Source organism: Siphateles boraxobius, unplaced genomic scaffold (assembly GCF_051911475.1).
Source record: "Siphateles boraxobius isolate OS27281-9 unplaced genomic scaffold, OSU_SipBor_1 9, whole genome shotgun sequence".
Lineage (NCBI taxonomy): Eukaryota > Metazoa > Chordata > Actinopteri > Cypriniformes > Leuciscidae > Siphateles > Siphateles boraxobius.
The window spans coordinates 28327112-28346661 of NW_027509219.1; the positions used below are offsets into that span (position 1 = coordinate 28327112).

The 19550-nt window shown below is 41.1% G+C and overlaps 1 protein-coding gene across 1 annotated transcript in view; it reads right to left on the reverse strand.

Annotated features, from left to right (window-relative positions):
- Positions 1–5597: 5597 nt before the first annotated feature.
- The window catches only part of cacna1ea (calcium channel, voltage-dependent, R type, alpha 1E subunit a), a 186714-nt gene continuing 172761 nt past the window's right edge, over positions 5598–19550 (reverse strand). Inside the window, exons 40-49 of the mRNA XM_077222712.1 lie at positions 19197–19293; positions 18305–18410; positions 18065–18172; positions 17772–17872; positions 17415–17521; positions 15828–15951; positions 14091–14219; positions 8697–8838; positions 8315–8490; positions 5598–8061 (exon numbers count right to left, since the gene is read on the reverse strand). Of these exons, the coding sequence (XP_077078827.1) occupies positions 7570–8061; positions 8315–8490; positions 8697–8838; positions 14091–14219; positions 15828–15951; positions 17415–17521; positions 17772–17872; positions 18065–18172; positions 18305–18410; positions 19197–19293 (1582 nt within the window). The 3' untranslated portion in view covers positions 5598–7569. The remainder of the gene's footprint in view (positions 8062–8314; positions 8491–8696; positions 8839–14090; positions 14220–15827; positions 15952–17414; positions 17522–17771; positions 17873–18064; positions 18173–18304; positions 18411–19196; positions 19294–19550) is intronic.

Genomic DNA, 19550 nt, shown 5'->3' on the forward strand with positions numbered 1-19550 from the left:
AGGTTCTGCTACTTAGGAAAAATAAGGTAAGATAAATAATAAACAGTGACAAACATTCATGTAAGAATAGCTCCAATTACAAAAATAATTAAGACTGTAAAGTACTACATTTGTTATTTACCGCTGACCTTTCATTGATTTATCTTAACATTGTGTCAGTTTGTCATGTACTGCAAACATGTAGACCTTTTGCTATACTGAAATGCTGTTTGCATTATTTAATGGCACAAGTCAGAAACATCCTACTTTACATGGCAACAAAAGTTCGGTTCAGAAGAGGAGTATTTATATAGGTTTGAATTTGACATGAAGTATAGGAATTGTCTGCTAAAACAATCTTAGCCTCATAATAACATAAGTCCAGCCTCAATAAACCCAGTTCTTGAATGCTTTCTCCCATGCGGCCATCGAGCTGAAGGCAATCCTTTGACTGCTTAACAACCTGTGTTTGCTTTTCTCACATGGGCTCCAGAGCTCTCTGAACTTCACTTTCATTTCATACAGCCTGTGGTGTTGTTGGGGCTGGCTAGTTTGCATTGCAAAGAGAATTAGCTATTTTGTGCTAGCGCTCCAGCCGACATTGAACTTGGGCTGTGTGGTAGTCAGGGGCAACAGTCACACAAGAAAGTATCAATGACCTAATAAATAATCAAAGACACTTGACATTTAATGTGTATGTAGTTCTTCGTCTGCTGGTCGAAACGGAACAAACCAAATTGTGTAATTAAAGCTGTATTATAATTTTTTTATATATTTTATAGTATTCACGTGAATTTATATAATTTTATTCATTGGTTTGTTAAATAAACACAGTATTACTGTGTTATTACTGTATTATAGTATGTTTCATACAGTATCTCTTCAGTTACAACCAAAAACACATACTGTCCACTTAAGTGGACCTCCGAAAATCTTTATAAAAAACTGTTTGTAGAAAAAATTCAAATCTTATTTTTCATGCCCTGAGAGTGATAAAAAATCTAGAAAAATATCCTGAATGAGATTGTCATAATTCATGCATGAAAGGGTTAACAGAGATTAAAGATTTAAAGGCATTCCCAAATATTATATAATTAATAACAGATCATGAGTCAGAGTTAATGTACATCTTACAATACACTTCACATAGAATATGGTATTATATTTTCACTTATCATTATGTACGGTATGTACTGTAACTTGGTTACCCAACAGCTATAGCAAAATATGACACTGGCATTTTATTTTGCATATGTGTAAATTAACTTTTGGCTTATATAGTTACTGAGATATACAGTATACATGCCATTGAAAAGTTTGTGGTTGGTTTAATGTTTTTGAAAGAAGTCTCTTATGCTGCTTTTATTTGATCAAAATACATTACAAACAATCCTATTGTGAAATATTACTACAATTTAAAATTACTGTTTTCTATTTTAATATTAAATGATTTTAAATGTAATTTATTCCTGTGATTACAGCTGAATTTTCATTACTCCAGTCTTCAGTGTCACATGATCCTTCAGAAATCATTCTAATATGCTGATTTGATACTCAAGAAACATTTCTTATTATTGATGTTGAAGACAGTTTAATATTTTGTGAAAACGGTGATCTTTTTTATTATTAAAAAGAAACTTCAAAAGAAGCATTTATTCGAAATAAATGACTTTAAAAATGTTAAATTAAAAAAAAAAATTCTTTAAAAAAAAAAAAAAAAGTGACCAATTGTGATGTCCGGCCTAGGAGAATTGACATCTTCACTCTTCAAATATAATGAAAAGTCTGTAAAAGATTTTGTAAGCATATTGCGTAGTCATGCTTTCATTTGTGATTATGCAATGAGATTTTTGGCCATGCTGTCATACAAAGAAATTATGAACAAATGCAAAAACAAGAGAGAACCAACAAAATATTAATAACCGATTTTGTCGTAGTAAATATATGCTTTTTCCTGTGAGCTTTTGTTGTTCCATGAATTATTTTTGCATAGTAAAATAAAAACCTGTAGCTGTAGAGTGACTTATTTACCAAATAATTGTGTCAGATAAATACCTTAACCAAGTAAGTGTTTTGTTCTTTCATCAAATTGAAAATATTGAAAAATTTGATTTAATCGAACTTGTAGGTCGGACATCACTTTTGGCCACTATGAATAAATTATTTTAAAATGTTTTCCAAAAGCACCCTCGGATTAGACCACATTTTTTTTATATATAATTTTTCAACTAGCATAACTAGTATAACTAGTGTTACATCGAGTTTATTCTAAAAAGAAAGACAAGCAAAAGTGTGATATTCTCTTGGATTTGGAGGTTTAGCTCTGGTTTGTGAAAGCCTCTTCCTGTCCTCGTCACGAGGGCCTCAGGCCTGGTCTGGGTCGATCAAACACACAGAATGCACAGCGTGCTCAAACCACATCAAAATACAGATGGAGAGACTCGTTCACCTCTGCTTGCCAAGACAAAAGTACTAAAACCAAGAGCCTGATTTTATGTGCCAATGCAGAAATAAAACAACTATTCTACAAACAATAAAAAGAAAATCTGCTAAATGAGTAAAAGTCAATTTACTTTCAAGCATTTGCTGTGGATAAGAGGATAGGAAGAAACACTTACTACGCAGTAGAGAAGTTTGAGCAGAGTTTCAGAGTCCTGCATGGCTTCGGGGGGGCAGGCCGGTCTGTGAGCGCTTCAGAAGGAGGTATGGTCAGTTTTTGACCCCTGGACAGCACTAAAACAGACCTGGACCTGGAGAAATGCCAGAAATGGGCAGTGCCATACACACTCACTCCATAAGCGATGTAGATCCCACTAGAAACGGGAGGAAATGAGTTCAGACCCTCACTATGCCCCTGATGAAGAGGGATCATAACACCTCCCACACGAACCAAAAGTAAGGAAGGGTCACCACCACAACATATACCCTGGGCCCTTAAGCACTTCTGTACAGGATCTTTTAACAGGATCAATAACAGATCAAATGTTACATTGATGAGCATTAGATTGCAGATCCTTCGTTAAAACATACAGTTTATTCAACCAGTGCCTTATAATGATATTAGTGATTTCTTGTTTAGTTCTGTTAGATAGAAAGCATGCAACTAAATTTTGATCTCCAGTGTGCAATGAATCATATTCACCCCAAGCATAGTCTTATCACTATAGTTCTTTTTCCTAAGCATATGCGTGCGTGTCTGTTCTATTCACACTGTATGATCCCAGTGAGGAATGTGACAAGGTGTTTATAGAAGTGTCTAACTTACAGTAAAGGGTATGAGGCATGGCTGTTTGGCTCCTCTCAGCGGTATGATTGGTCTAGAAGACATTCTCTACTCAGTATTAATCAGTCAGGTCCTGTCCAAATACGACACCACTGAAAATATGAACACAAATATGTGGTTCAACAACAAATTTTATATCTCTAGAGAATTGTAGAGGTGGTGGTTAAACAGTATCATCACACATTCCAGTCAAAATAACTGTTGCAAATGTTGTCAAATTAACCCCACACTGAGAGGATGTTCAGTGGAAATATACTTTTAATGAACACTAGAATGCAAATGTGAATTTAAGTGGTTGTAAATTTTTTTTTAAAACACAGTAGAAACATAAAAAGGTATAATAAATGAATAAAAAAAAAAAAAAATGAAATACTCTAGCCTTTATTATCTGTTGTTTACACATGTATGCCCATAACAATGATACTATGTTGATGATAAATTGGTGTTATTATTATGGGATACAGCATTTATAAAATAAATAAAATCAATACTGGATCCATCATTATCTGTCTTTCACATGTGCATGTCTATAACAGGGGTACATTGGTGCTATGAATTATGAGATAGAAAAATTCTAGTCTGGAATGAATTATAATGATGATGAACAATAATAGAGATAAAATATTTACTTTGGTAGAGTGTCTTTATGTCTCATACAGTATGTATCAACAGATCCAGGTGGTGATGAAAGTAAGTTTGAGAGGTGCAGGTGCACCTCATCAGAGAACCTGCACGCACGCACGCACGCACGCACGCACGCACGCACACACACACACACACACACACACACACACACACAATACCAATGCACTTAAGAAAAATATAAGTATCGGGGCTGTGCGCAACCGATTATTACAAATAACACACTGCCTCTTCCCTAAATATAGCAGAGGCATTTCATCAGTCTGCGTCAGTACAGAAGAATACTTTTAGATCTGTGATGAATCAAAGTAGCCTACTGCTGTTATATACACAGAGTGATGCTTTCCCTACCCAGCTTCAGCTTCAGCTCACATACTAATGTTAGGTTTACCACAGAACTGAAAAGTACATTCAGTAAAAGAATGTCACTGGGGAAAAAAGTCTCACTTTCATGTCAAATCCAAACAAACAGAATTTTCATCTTCAATTACAAAAAAATGAATAGACCGTATTATCTGTAAATAAAAATACACATCATTTAATTCATAGGTCATCTGTCACCAAGGATATTGTTTAGAAAGACTCATTACACAAAGTGACTGTGAGGCATGAAAGTAGCCTTCTTCCAATGCTGATATTTATGGATTTTTGACTGCTACTCTGGCTAAAAGAAAAATGTTTACTATGATGTTGTCCCTTCTTAAAATGTGACAGCTCCTACTATATACAAACAAACAGACGTGTGTATGTATTGGTTTAGTGATTTTATCAGCAGATGGTCTGTCTCGCCTCAGCTCCCTCATATGTTGACCTGATGTAACAGACAGACTGGCAGCACCTGGAACAGGTTCAGCTCTATATGGAGATCTTGGCTTCACTCATCCATGAGCATCAAAGGCAGAACGCTTCACCTGCTAGTGAGATATCTCTATATGGTCAAACCCTGGTACAATATTTCCATCTGTCTCCACCCATGAGCACGGAGGTCAGTTGGGTCAGTAAGAGTTTAGAGTCAAGGCTGTTTTAATGTACTATTGCAGTGGGACAGGATCATTCATGTTGTATAGAAACTGAGGTCATAAGAAAATGTCAGGTTGGAAAATATGAGCGGTCTGTCTGTCTATTTATCTATCGTGGGATCAGCGGTATCTTTTTCCTCAGAAATGTTTCTAAAATTATCCTTACAGTCTAAGACTATATATTTTGCACGTCGTGGGCATTCTCGCTTTTTGTTTCTACAGAAAAACAGATGGTTGGGCTTCCACGAAAGTGGGACAGGCAAAATATAGACAGCAGCAGTAAATCACCATCCACAACACGCTACTGAAGCGCTATAGAGAATCTCACAGTTAGAAATTGAGCTTATAAATAAACGTGATACTGCCAAAAGAGCCATAAAGAAATAGTTTTCAACACCCTTAGAGCAATATGCTAGAGCACAGAATCAACTCTAACCACTGACACATCGCACAGCATCATATACAAACTGTTAAACAAACCACAGAACATCGAGATTTAGGAAGATGAGACTCAGCTGCAACGGGTATTTTTTTATTTCATATAATTCACAAGGCAGCGACCCCCAGTAGGTCACGTAGAACAAGTATCAAATACTCTCTATTCACATTCAGGAACATGTCAAGAAAACAAATTACAACACAGCACATGATACAGAAATTCTCTTGAAGGGCAACTGATCTTAAAATGTTTTTTATTAAGATGCTGGATATACAGAAACTAACCAAAGATGTTTTTTTGAAATAAAAATGCTTTTTTTCTTTGCAGTTTTTGAGGGGAATTGAGAGAGGAGGCTGGTCTGAAGTGGCATGTTGGGTGACCAATACAATTGTTCCATATTTCCGCTACAATACTCTAAAGTATAATTTTAAACGTTATGCCCGTTTCCTACAGCTACATTTCAATCGCAACTCACCCACATTCGGGCTAAACGTACATTTAGAAATTCTACAAATGGATTCATAAGAGCAGCATTTCTGCTAGGCCAAGCACATTAGAGGGAGTTGATGCTTGCCGTCAATTTAAACTACAGGACTCAGTTTCTAAGCCAAACTATAAATGGAAATTCACAGTAAACATTACAAATGAACCCAAAGGCAACAAACGCTCATTGTAATTGCTTTCCTATTCTATTAATAGTGCTTGAGGGATGAATCACACTAAAACATGTTCAAGTCATATTATACCCAACATTTTGTTGTTTTTTGAAATGATAATTTGCATAGGAAGCAAGGAAACCTATTTTTGTACAATTAAGATTATTTGCATTTACATTTATTTTCCTGACAATTTTCCTTCAAATTATCATTACTGCAATGCATCCAGAACTTTGTACAGTTTTATAATTGATAATATTATTCTAATGAGATTTTACAACATAAATACTTCTAAATATGTTTTTGCATTTTGAAGCAACCCATTTTACTTTTGTATTCTATTTACTGCACACAACATAATATGTTACAAAGCAAATATTCATAATGGTATTAAAACAGGAATTATATGCAAAATATAATTGCTTTTTTTTCCTCTTGGTTTTGGGGTGAAATAATGACTCAGACAGGCTTTGTGAGATTCACCCAAAGAAAGACTTTTAAGAGATTTCTTAAGGGCCAAGAAAAATCAGCTGGTTAAGAATGAAATGATAAGTCTAATCATGTCAATTTCAAATAGTTTGCATTACTAGTGAAAAGGACATGGATTGGTCATCGTGTCACAAAAGATAACATCTTTAAGACAATTTGGGTTCTTTACTGAAAACATGGCTTGAAGACTTCTCAGTACATATACCGGATTTGTAATATTTACATATGGTACACGAGTCCTCCATATAGACTCTATTGTTAAAGGCCAGGATTTCACCTGGATCCACTTGCATTAAACGTCATGCACAATTGATCAGGTCCTTCAAGTCCCTGTTACCTTCACGGAATGTCAGTCATTATTACAATATGTAGTTAAAGGGGTATTTACCTCTCGTCATGGACAGACTGAACATCACTGCATGCGCTCTGAGTGTGTGTACTGGATTGTATGTGTGTGTGTACCTCCTAAATGAACCAGTGACAGGTAGCAGAACAATCAGGATGTCAAAGCCCTGATTACGCATCTGTTCTCTGCCCATCAGCCTCTACAAATTAAAAAGAAATGGCATCCACATGTATGTTTCTGTATACCATGCTGGGAAAGGACTATGTAAACACTGTTTGAACACGCTGTCCTTATCGGCATTATACAGGTATTCTGCTGATGGGACGTCTCAAAATGTTTAGGCAGGTTTGGAAACCTGAGTGTGTTCGGGCATGGCCCGAATCCTAATGACGAGTTTGGATTCATCTGCATTAGCCTGTGCTTGATCTGCGAGGTGGGTCCAGAGAAAGTGTAAGGGCACAAACCTGATCTTTAACCTCAGTGTGCTCATACTAGGACTGCTGATCATTTCAGAATGTTTCCATTTAACCACAGGCAGGCTGTGATCTTCAGATCTTTAGTACGGTTCTTCTGAGAGGATTACACAACTCTGATCAGACTCCACATTCACAGATACACAAATAAACATACATAGGCATATTTTTCCTTAGATTGAGGCACAAAGTCCAGAGGCATCAATCCACTCCGTACGGTAACACAGAATCTTCTACACACCCCTAACACCGATCATCCTCATCAGTGTCACTGAGAAGCTCACAGCCTGACGTCCCAGACGTGGCTTGTCCTAGTCGTTTACGTAAATGTCCATTAGGCACCTGCCAGGTGTGACGTAGTTGTGGGGCAGAACTGATGGTGTTGGAGCGGCCCAGGCTGGTTGCTATGGCAGCCTCGAAAGTGAGAGTCTCCTCCACACCGGTTGAGTCCGGACTGTTAACGTCCTCCTGCAGTGTCAAGTATGGCTCCGAGATGTATCGTTGAGGGGTGGAGTGGGCTATGGCGGTGCCAGGACCAGTCCCGGTTGGCTCCTCCCCTTCCTCTGAGGACTTGGCCCTTGACCGAGCCTCCCCCAGCTCAGGATTGGCACGGCACACTAAAGGAGAGTAGGAGATGTGGGGCCGAGGACGAGAAGGTGTCTGTGGGAGTTGCCGACGCCCTCGAGGCGTCCCTGAATCAGAAGTGGAGGGAATTTGGCTGCTTGAACTATTTCCCTATAGGATTGTAGGTAAATACACAGACAAAAAGAAAAAGAAACAAATTAGGTGATGAATGGAGAGGGCGGCCGTTATTCCAGTCTTCAGTGTCACATGATCCTTCAGAAATCATTCCAATGTGCTGATTTGGTGATTTTTGTGGGAAACAAATATCTTACCGACCACAGACTTTGCATTAGTAATATGTTTGCTTACCCAAGAAAACACAAAATATTCTGCTGGGTAAAAGTGCATGTGTTTGTGTCCTCACCTGTCTGAGGGTGATGTGCTTCCTGCCTTCACTGGGTGACCGAGAGTGGCGTCTCTCCTGGGACTGACTCCTTTCCTCTGAGTTGCATCGAGACACGTCTGGAGACAGCAGGTGTCTTCGCTCTTTAGACCGCCCTCTCTCCTTGTCCACTGGCTCCCGCAGGTTTGATCTGACAGCTGCACATGCACAAACATAAGCATATGTTGAGACATGTGCAGACACAAAACACAGATATAAATGTGGCCTTGACCTGGGAATCCTCACAGAGATATCCTCAAAGTCCGATATCATTCAAAAGACCTGTATCATTAAGTTTTTACAAATTTAGTATTAACATGGTACTTCAGTACCCACGCTTCTGACAGCCCTACTGCAAACTCACCTCTGAAGCTTCTTTGTCTGGGTCTCTCCAGTCGGTCAGGGCTCACCCTTTCCAGAGAAAACTCTTCCTGCCAGTCACCATTCACACACTGATCACCAATCGTGGAGAATGAACGCTTCATCAGTTTGCTCTCTGAAGATACCTGCTGTACATGTGCAAAACACAAAAACACACAAAACACACATACAACCCCCAGGAGCACACACGCATCAACAAACGGCCAAACACAGACACAAAAAACGAAACAAAGTCATGTTATGGTTTAATACTTATACACTCTCTCTCTTTGAAACCGTGCATAGTGACATAACACTAAACAATGTGAATGAAATGAGTTTCTGAACTGAGTTCTAACAAAGGCAACCACCACCTCCTAACATTCCCTGCAAGAAAAAGTTGGTCAAGCAGGTTAAAGTGATTGGATTTGGTAGCTGCTTGCACCATAGGTTCCCACTAAATGAAACCACTAGTTCTAACCAGGTTGACCTTTAGCACACCATTTAATCAACCGTCTAAAATATTTTACCATATTTAAAGCATATATAACATTAACACTTTTTATTTTATACATTAATATTATACCAATAACATTTTGTGGCGGGGGAGGCGTGGTTCAGCGAGGTCTGCGACGAGAGAGAGAGAGTGGAGAGACGAGCGGCGGTAAGTAGGTCAAGTGTAAAATGACTGACACCTGTGTCTCGTTGCAGTAATTGGCGTGGGGAGACCGTATAAAGCAGACTGGAACCAGCGATCGAGGAGAGAGAAGGGCTGAGGTCTCGTGGGAAATGGGAAGAGGTCTTTGTGAAAGACAAACCTGATCGAGTATTTTGAAACTGTGAATGAGATTTGTGTTTGACGTGCGCATGTGGCACCAGAGCTTTGAGTTATTAAATAAAATTCGGTCTCCTTCCTTCACACTCACACGACAAGGCCCTGTATTACACTGGTGCCGAAAACCCGGGAAGGAAGGAGAACGCCGCCGCCAAAGATGCAAACTCCGTCAGCAACATCGAGGACGCCATTTGCGGACATCATTACATCGCTCGCGGGACTGCATCAAGAGAACCGCCAAGCCCTGCTGGACTGGCGGGTGGATCAGGAAGGTCGGTTCCAAGCCCTGATTCAAGCCCAGCAGGCGGACCGCGAGCTGTTCCGGAGCTTGCTGGACCGCGAGGTTCGGACGGAGCGGGCTTTCCCCAGCTCCAACCCAGCCGCTCTCATGTCTCTGACGAAGATGGGAACCTCCGATGATCCTGAGGCCTTCTTGGACCTGTTCGAGAAAACGGCATGTGAGTTGTGAGGCCTTCTTGGACCTGAGGCATGTGAGTGGCCATCAACCAGCTGGCCGGTTCGGCTGATTCCGCTGCTGTCGGGGGAAGCCCAGAAGGCTGCTCAACAACTGCCCGTCCAGAACCTCCTGGTATACACCGATTTAAAACGAGCCATTCTCCAAAGTGTCGGCCTCAACCCTGAGCAACGTCGTCAACGCTTCTGTTCGCTGGAACTTGCGGAAGCAGGCCGACCCTTTGTCTTGGCGCAGCAGCTCCAGGAACTCATGCCGCAAATGGCTGTTGGCTGGAGGAAGCGACGCTGAGGCCATCATCGACCAGGTGGTGCTGGAACAGTTCGTCTCCAGGTTGCTGAAGAGGACTGCCCAGTGGGTCCAGTGCCACCGGCCGGCGTCGCTGGATCTTGCCATCCAACTGGCGGAGGATCAACTGGCGACGTGCTCCGGGTTTCGGCGAACCCCTGCCATCTGTCTCTCTCTCTCCCCCTGTCTCTCTCTCCATTCCCCTAAACCCGTTCCTTTCCCCAGGACCCGCTCCAATGGACCTCCGAGCGCACCTCCCCGCTGGAAGGCTGGAGCCGAGGGCCCAGCCTGGTCGCTAGGATCCGTCAGGGGAGGGGGGCCGGGACACCCTGAAGGGCTCGACGCGGTTCCTGCGCTCTCCCCACGCCAATTCCTTGACCCGCTTCCTGCCACTAGAGCGGCGGGGAAGCCTGGGCCGGCCTGTTGGCGTTGCGGGGATCCGGGCCATTTCGTGGACCGCTGCCCGGTCATGGAGGTTGGGACACTGGTCCGGATTCCGGACGTTCCGCAGGCCGCCCCAGATCAAGCCGGGCTATACCACATACCTGTGAGTATTAAGGGGGGTACCTATCAGGCCTTGGTGGATTCAGGTTGTAACCAGACCTCCATCCATCAAGCCTGATACAGTCCGGGGCATTGGATACGGGCCGCATGGTTAAGGTGAGGTGTGTGCATGGGGATATAGTGGACTACCCCTTAAAAGCCATCACTATTAAATTCAGGGGACAAAATCATTGTGTGGAGGTCGTAGTCAGCCCGTACCTCCGGCATCCGTTAATTTTGGGAATGAATTGGCCAGCTTTTAAACAATTGTTGGGATGTTTAACAACGGATGCCTCTGGGAAAAAGAAAAGGCGGGGAAGGGGGGCGCGCGCTCAGGTTGGAGAGGGTGTTCCTGGACCCAGCGGAACTGTTTCAGAGGAACCGAGCGGCTTGGCGAGGTTAAACCTCTCCAGTCGCGATGACTTTCCCCTGGAACGGGAATCCCGAAAGAAATTCTCACGGACCAAGACACCGCGTTTATGTCACGCACGTTAAGCGAATTATATGAATTATTGGGCATTAAATCGGTGCGTACCAGTGTCTATCACCCACAAACGGACGGACTGGTCGAATGATTTAATCGCCCGTTGAAAACAATGATTCGTAAATTCGTACAAGAAGACGCGAAAAATTGGGACAGGTGGCTAGAACCCCTCTTATTCGCCGTGCGAGAGGTCCCGCAAGCCTCCACGGGGTTTTCCCCCTTTGAGCTTCTTTTTGGACGTCAGTCCCGTGGGGTGTTAGACATCCTAAAAGAAACTTGAGAGGACGGACGCTCAGATAGCAAAAATGAAATTCAGTATGTCATGGACCTGAGAGCAAAACTCCATACACTGGGGCGGCTCTCTATGGAGAATTTGCTTCAGGCTCAGGACAGACAAAGCCGGCTGTATAACAGGGGAACTAAGCTTCGATAGTTCGCACCGGAAGATAAAGTGCTCATTTTACTACCAACCTCCAGCTCTAAATTGTTAGCGAAGTGGCAAGGACCCTTTGAGGTCACACAGCGGATAGGGGATCTCAATTATGAGGTTGTACGGACAGACAGGGGTGATTCACAGCAAATTTACCACCTCAACCTCCTAAAAAAATGGAGTCAGTGTTGCTTGCGAATGGCAGTGAGTGGAGAGGAGGATCTCGGGCCAGAAGCGATCATCAAAGGGAAATCTCTCGCCCTGGCCTCGGGGGGAGATCACCTCTCGCCCTCGCAGCTCGCTGACATCACAAGGTTACAAAAAGAATTTGCAGATGTGTTTTCACCCCTGCCTGGTCGTACTAATCTGATCCAGCACCATATTGAGACAGAGCCGGGAGTGGTGGTTCGCGGCCGGCCATACAGATTGCCTGAACACAAAAAAAAAAGTGGTTCAGACGGAATTAGAGGCAATGCTGGAGATGGGAGTAATTGAGGAGTCCCACAGTGACTGGGCAAGCCCGATAGTTTTAGTTCCTAAAACGGACGGATCGGTACGGTTTTGTGTGGACTATCGCAGGGTGAATGCATTGTCAAAATTCAACGCTTATCCAATGCCGCGGACTGACGAGCTGCTTGATCGGTTAGGCACGGCTTGTTTTTATTCGACGCTGGACTTAACGAAAGCATATTGGCAGATCCCCTTGTCCCATGTCCAAAGAAAAAACAGCCTTCACCACGCCGTTCGGGTTACACCAATTTGTGACACTTCCTTTCGGGTTGTTCGGGGCCCCGGCCACGTTTCAGCGGCTCATGGACAGAATTCTGCGACCCCATGCTCCATATGCCGGCGGCATGTGGAGCATTTGAGGGCCGTCCTCGGGGCGCTGAGACGGCGGGGTTAACGGCCAACCCGAGGAAGTGTGCAGTTGGGCGGGTGGAGGTAAGGTATCTGGGCTTACACTTGGGTCATGGGCAGGTGCGTCCCCAAATTGACAAGACAGCAGCAATTGCAACCTGTCCCAGACCTAAGTCCAAAAAGGAGGTGAGGCAGTTCCTGGGGCTGGCGGGATATTACAGAAGGTTTATTCCTGACTATTCGGAACTCACCAGCCCGCTGACTGACCTCACTAAAAAGGAGGTACCAGATACGGTCCAGTGGACGGAGCAGTGCCAACAGGCTTTTACCCAAGTTAAGGCTGCTCTGTGTGGCGGTCCGCTCCTGCACTCTCCTAATTTCTCTCTCCCTTTTCTTTTGCAGACTGATGCGTCGGACAGGGGGCTGGGCGCTGTCCTGTCCCAGGAGGTGGAGCGGGAGGACCGCCCGGTGCTGTACATTAGTTGTAAGCTCTCAAAAAGAGAAACTAAGTACAGCACCATAGAGAAGGAGAGTTTGGCCATCAGATGGGCGGTCCTCACTCTTCGCTATTACCTCCTGGGGTGGGAGTTCACCCTCTGTTCGGACCACGCGCCCCTGCAGTGGCTCCACCGCATGAAAGACACCAACGCGCGGATCACCCGTTGGAATCTAGCTTTACAGCCTTTTAAGTTCAAGGTGATCCCCAGGCAGGGGGTGCAGATGGCTATGGCTGACTTCCTCTCTAGGAATGGGGGGGGGGGGGGGGGGGGGGGCTGCAGGCCGGATGGCTCCCCGGCCTGAGTCGAGCGGTGGGGGTATGTGGCGGGGGAGGCGTGGTTCAGCGAGGTCTGTGACGAGTGAGAGACGAGCGGCGGTAAGTAGGTCAAGTGTAAAATGACTGACACCTGTGTCTCGTTGCAGTAATTGGCGTGGGGAGACCGTATAAAGCAGACTGGAACCAGCAATCGAGGAGAGAGAAGGGCTGAGGTCTCGTGGGAAATGGGAAGAGGTCTTTGTGAAAGACAAACCTGATCGAGTATTTTGAAACTGTGAATGAGATTTGTGTTCGACGTGCGCATGTGGCGCCAGAGCTTTGAGTTATTAAATAAAATACCCACGAGTCTCAGCCAGCTGACCCCGGTCTCCTTCCTTCACACTCACACGACAAGGGCTTGTATTACACATTTATATTACTTTAATATTTAAATAATTTAAATATATTTACATACACCAATATTAAAATTAGAAACATTTTACCATAATTAATATTTTAAACACTATAATTTCATATTAATATTTTCAGAGGCATGACTACATAAACATGTTACCACTCAAATCAGAATTTTTTGATTTTCCAACAGGGTGAGCCATTACAGTCCCATCAAATCACAAACTACACCTTTCTACCCACTTCTTCCATTCCCTCTTTGGGACCAACGCCAACACTGATGCTAACCACAGTGCAGGCTATGCTAACACAGGTAGTACCTGTGGCTCTACCTCCAGGCGAGTCATGGAAGAGGCTCGGATAGAGACGCCTCTCCCTGGCACTTGCAGAGGATCGGCCTGCATGCTACTGGGACACATCACTCTGCTAAATTCTTTGTGCTCTGGCACCTACGCAGTTAGAGAGAGAAAAAACGGGGAGGAGGAAGAGACATTCAATCCTTACAAAAAAAAAATACTGAGCAGGTCTAAATATCATTGTACCAAATGCCCATTCGTTTTATCCACCATCAGAAGTGGACAATGTAATTATTCTAATGTAACAACCTGGCTAATCTTATACACTTTTAGAAGCAAATTGGGAACAACTCTTCATTAAAAGATATTTTTGTATTCAAAAAGATAGAGTAGAAGAAAAGTAAAGTGGCAAGAGTGAAGCACCATAAGCACAACATAGAGCCATTACGCATAAGCAACTCAGAGAGAGTTTAGAGCGTTTCAATGCAGAAGCCACACATACTGGGCGTACTCACAAGCGCTCTTGCACAAAAGAGTTTCAAACAGAAACCAACTTAAAATCTCTTAAGACATCTAGCATTATATCACAGTTCATGGAAGAGAGGCAAAGAAAAAGCTACCAAGAAGGGAAGAAAATAAGAATACAGATAAGAGCACAGAAAGACTGTATAACTGATCACTGGTTATATAAGTGATGGATGTTATCTTGACCTAGTGTCTAACCTCGAGAAACCACATCAATACACCCTTCTGAACCTTAAAAAAACAACTCTTTAAAATCTCTTCCTTTACAAGGCTAGAAGGCAAATAATAAAGGGATGGCAATAAAGCTGCAAAATATGAGAAGAAAATGAGTCAGGAAAAGTATCATGCAAGGTTGTGAACCAGAGAAGTAATGTCCATGCAGATGACTTCATGATAGATTAGACGTCAGCCCAATTTTTATCTCATGATTAAGATTTACCAAAGCATGATTTTTTTTTCTTATGCTGGGGAAAATAAGTTCTTTATGCTTTAGAGTGGCAGCCACTCAATTAATTAAGTAATTTACATATAGCGTGGCCTTTTGATAAAATCTGGACAGTGTTGATTATATCTCTTGCGGTGAACATTTTTATAATAGCTTAAACGAATCTACTCGCTTTTGAAAATCTGACAAACCATTGCCAGACATCTTAAAAACATTAGAAAAATATATGTGACTTTTTGTGACTTTTAGTTCAAATTCACAAAATAAACTTTTAGCACATAACTGACAATGGACATTTGAATTAGCAATTTAACAACCCAGAGTCAATTATTTTGCTTGGACCACTGTTGTTTTTTTAGTTGCCTACATAAGCATACACACTACCCACAGTCTCAGACACAGTCTCAATCAAAGTCTGTGCTTTGCCAATCACATCTCAAAATAGATTCAGAATATTTTGTTCCACCTTTATATTCCTAAAACTTTCACAAATGGATCAGTGACCTTGGCTGTGTGGGGTATTCCGACCCTATCACCTTTTGTAACTGTTTTATAACCTGAATTATTCATAAACCGTCATGGAATTAAAAATTGAGCATGAGCTTGAATTCACATACTGTTTAAGAATTTTAAATAGATAGTGAATTTGAATGTTTCACAAAACAAAGTAGCTATGAGGTATGCACATATGTAAAACAATGAATAAAATGCAAGACAAGTCAAGGCTTACTGTGCCAATATGTCTGAGATGATATGCATTTGTTTGTTAATTAGGATTTAGTTTCTCCTACCATGCTCTGGAGGTGATAGTGGTGTTGGTATTCCTCCCTCTCCTCCATGCTGTCTTGGCCCAAGGGCTGCATGAAGAGATCTTGAGGGGAGATGGGACTCAGTGCCACAAACCCACCTCTAGTGCTGAATAAACAACAGATAAACTTGTCAATTTTGCTCATGTTGGTATGCACCAGAAATGTGTCACCAAATAAGGTTTGTTTTGGGGGATCAGAAATGAGTAAATAATTGAAAATGGCAATTCAGTTCAACAGTTTATGTCATGTTGTTGGATAAAATCAAAAATACCTTTTACTTTTGATTTTAAGAGGGGGATATAAATATTTGATGCTATTTTTCATGCTAGGTTAATTGTATGTAATGTAAAAAAAAGTCAATCTTTATCATAAAATAAATAAATAATTGTACCTCTAATACTTTTAAATATTGCACCATATACAGAAAAATTAAAAGAACTTATGGAAAGAGGTGCAGACCAGGGTTATTATGGTTAGCTAAAACTTAAATCAAAACAAAAACAATCATTACTTGAAATAAAAAAAAAATATATAATATATATATATTTTTAATGTTGTTGTTGTTGAAAATTAACATTTAATTTTGTTTACATTTAAGTGCAAAATAAGTTAACTCTTTCCCCGGCAGTGTTTTTAAAAAAAGAAAAAGTTGTCTGTTCCCCGCCAGCGTTTTTCATTTTCACCAAAATGTTATGGCCCCCAGAATATTTTGATGTATGAATATCTGAACATGCAATATATCAAAAGAAAGAACAGCCCCTTTGCTTTTAAACAAAAAAAGTTTTATTCTAGCTTCATGCATTTTTTTTTATCAACACTTGAATGTGAGTAAGTTTCATAAAAAAAGCAACATTTTGAGCAAAAAGCTGAGAAAATGGCGCTTTTTTGTCAAAGACTACATCTGGATTAGATTCAGACCGATGATCAGAACATTGATGGTAGAGATAACTTCCGTCAACACCCCCAAAGCTTGCAGTGTCATATAGTTTGTCCTGGGTCGACATTTTATTCAGTAACGTTATTCAGTTTTGATTTTTATGCTGTTTATTGTTGGTGATCGTGTTATTTTACATACGCATATGTGATGTGCTATCGCTTGTTTCTGCATCTTCTCCTGTGTTTTGATCAGGAGATTCATTTCTATTTCAGAAGATGCGTAATAGCGCCCCCTACCCTATAACAGTGAAAAAAAAAACGGAAAGCCGCAAAAAAGGGGAAGCATTATCTAATAAAAGACGAGAAAACTCGTAAATGTCAGGGAAAGAGTTAATTAAATCTAAAAACATACTAAAAACTACATTATATATATATAAAAAACAAGATTGATAAAACTCAACTAAAATTAAAACAGAAAATATGAAAATAAAATCTAATTCAAAATATTAACAAAACTATAATAGTATATCAATTATATTAAAATATCAATAGATCAGACAAATACAGGGCTAATATGAGTACACACACACACACACACACACACACACACACACACACACACACACACACACACACACACACACACACACACACACACACACACACACACACACACACAACATGTACAATTACAGGGCAGATCCTGCACTGTGGGACAGGAACGGCAGAGCCTTGGCACTGCAGAGAATATCCTGTGGCAGTGAGGATGCATCCATGCGTTGGAACATCGGTGCATGTTTCTGCAAGACAACATTAGATGGTCAGCACAATCTCTCCAGTGACACAGTGACCTAATTCCCCACAAAGCAGCACATCTTTCCAGCTTTAGAAAGTATAGTGGAAATATGAGGGTTTTTCTGTGTCTATTCAGAACCCCATTCTTTACAGTTAGATGTTGCATATATAAGCTGATTCAATTGGCCTAAAGTTGTGAGTGGGCTGTTCTTTAGCTCTCGAGTTCTTGTTGCAGGAGGTAAAATACATCTCTACCTGTTCTTCAAGCTGTTGACGGAGCTTCTTAGCTTTGTTCTGCTTGTAGTAGTCCATGATCATCATAGCTGCATAGATCTTCCCAATGGTCATGTCACTGGCTGGAAAAAAAGTGTTGTTTATTGTAGAAAACAACATTTCAATGCAGGGTGCAAATAACACTCAATTTTAGGCTCTACCAAACCAGTACAACAAGCTGAAATTTCACAACCAAAGTGAATTATACTAATAAAAAACATAAGATGGTATTCAAGTTTTAAGAATACAAAAACCTGCCATAAAGGATCTCTCACCTTTGTTAATGGGTACAAGAAAATCAAGAGATTTCTGGGAGAGGTGTGGCCAGATGACACTGATTTCCTTCTGCAATTCTACGTCCATCTGACCCCTGTCCTCACCTCCTGTTACACAATTGAACCATTAGAAACAGTTGAACAAATATTATTGTGCAAAATAAAAAAGCAAAAAAAACCCAAAAACAAATCAGAGTAAGTTTGATTTTTAAGGAACTGGAAATGATCAGTGATGCAAACCTCGAGCAATTTTAATGTCCAGTGCGGTGCGTATCAGGGCCATAAGTGTGGAGGTGAAATGGACGGACATGTCCTCATCCACTGGCATGTTCATCAGAACCAACCGCTGAGAGCAAGTCACCACCAGGACAAAATACAAATTAAATTCAAGAATTGCAAAACTAAAAAGTGAGTGCGCATTAAAAAAAATAGTCATCTAGGTTTAGTTGTCGTTAAACTTTTACAATTAACAAAAAGATGTCACAACACTGCGAATTCATGCACACAGTTGAAACACATATATTGGATAGAGACAGAGTAGAAATGTATGCATAGAAACTGGAAAAGTCTGAAGGATCACACTTTATTAATATGCCCTTTGAAATATGTCTTTAACATGGGAATAAGCGTCAGGGTAATGCCAGTGTTTTGAAGACATTAAGGTGACATTCAAATAAAGTATCTTTGGTGGATTTACAGGGACTTTATGGTAGGATGATTAAAAGACAATGACATACAATAACATCACTGATAGTCTATGAATTATAATAATAAAGTTTTATGTATCGCAATTATTTGACATTCAGTGGCCCTAAAACACGATAAATATCATTGAATTAGATACAAAACATGAAATCAAGATTTATCTGCAAACAAATTATACTATAACTTATTTTTAACTAACTTGTGTCTCACAAATAATTGTCACTAGGATCAAAATCCTTTTAAATAATACAAAAAGATTTGTTCACGTAAAGATATTCATATACTTCGGCTTAAGTGTCCAAATATTTTGAGTAAATAATGTATTTATAAATACAAATAAATAATTGAGGCCACTGTAATTACATCCTTTAGCCTGAGCCTCTTGAAAAGAAGCAGACTTCATTTAAATTGTAATACTGCAGACTACCTTATATGCCAATTTGGAGGGGCATTTCTTGCCCAGACCAAGCGGTGGCGACATGCAGGTCAGCATCTCGTACATATCAGTGTAATGAATACGGCCACTGGGAGGGGGTAGTCACCAGGGGCAATGTGATGAAGAGGAGGAGGAGGAAGAAGAATTGGGCATTCCCAAGGAACGAGGGAGGAGAGGAAGTTTGGCGTGGAGGAAAAAAGGAAACAACAGAAAAGATAGAGGAAGAAGACAGGAAAGGGAAGGTCATTTAAATGCGTTTCATACTTAAGAAAAGAAAAACGGTCATAAGGGAAACTGATTAAACAGAGGTGAGACCAGGTGGAAGTTTTTCTATGCAGTGCAGGC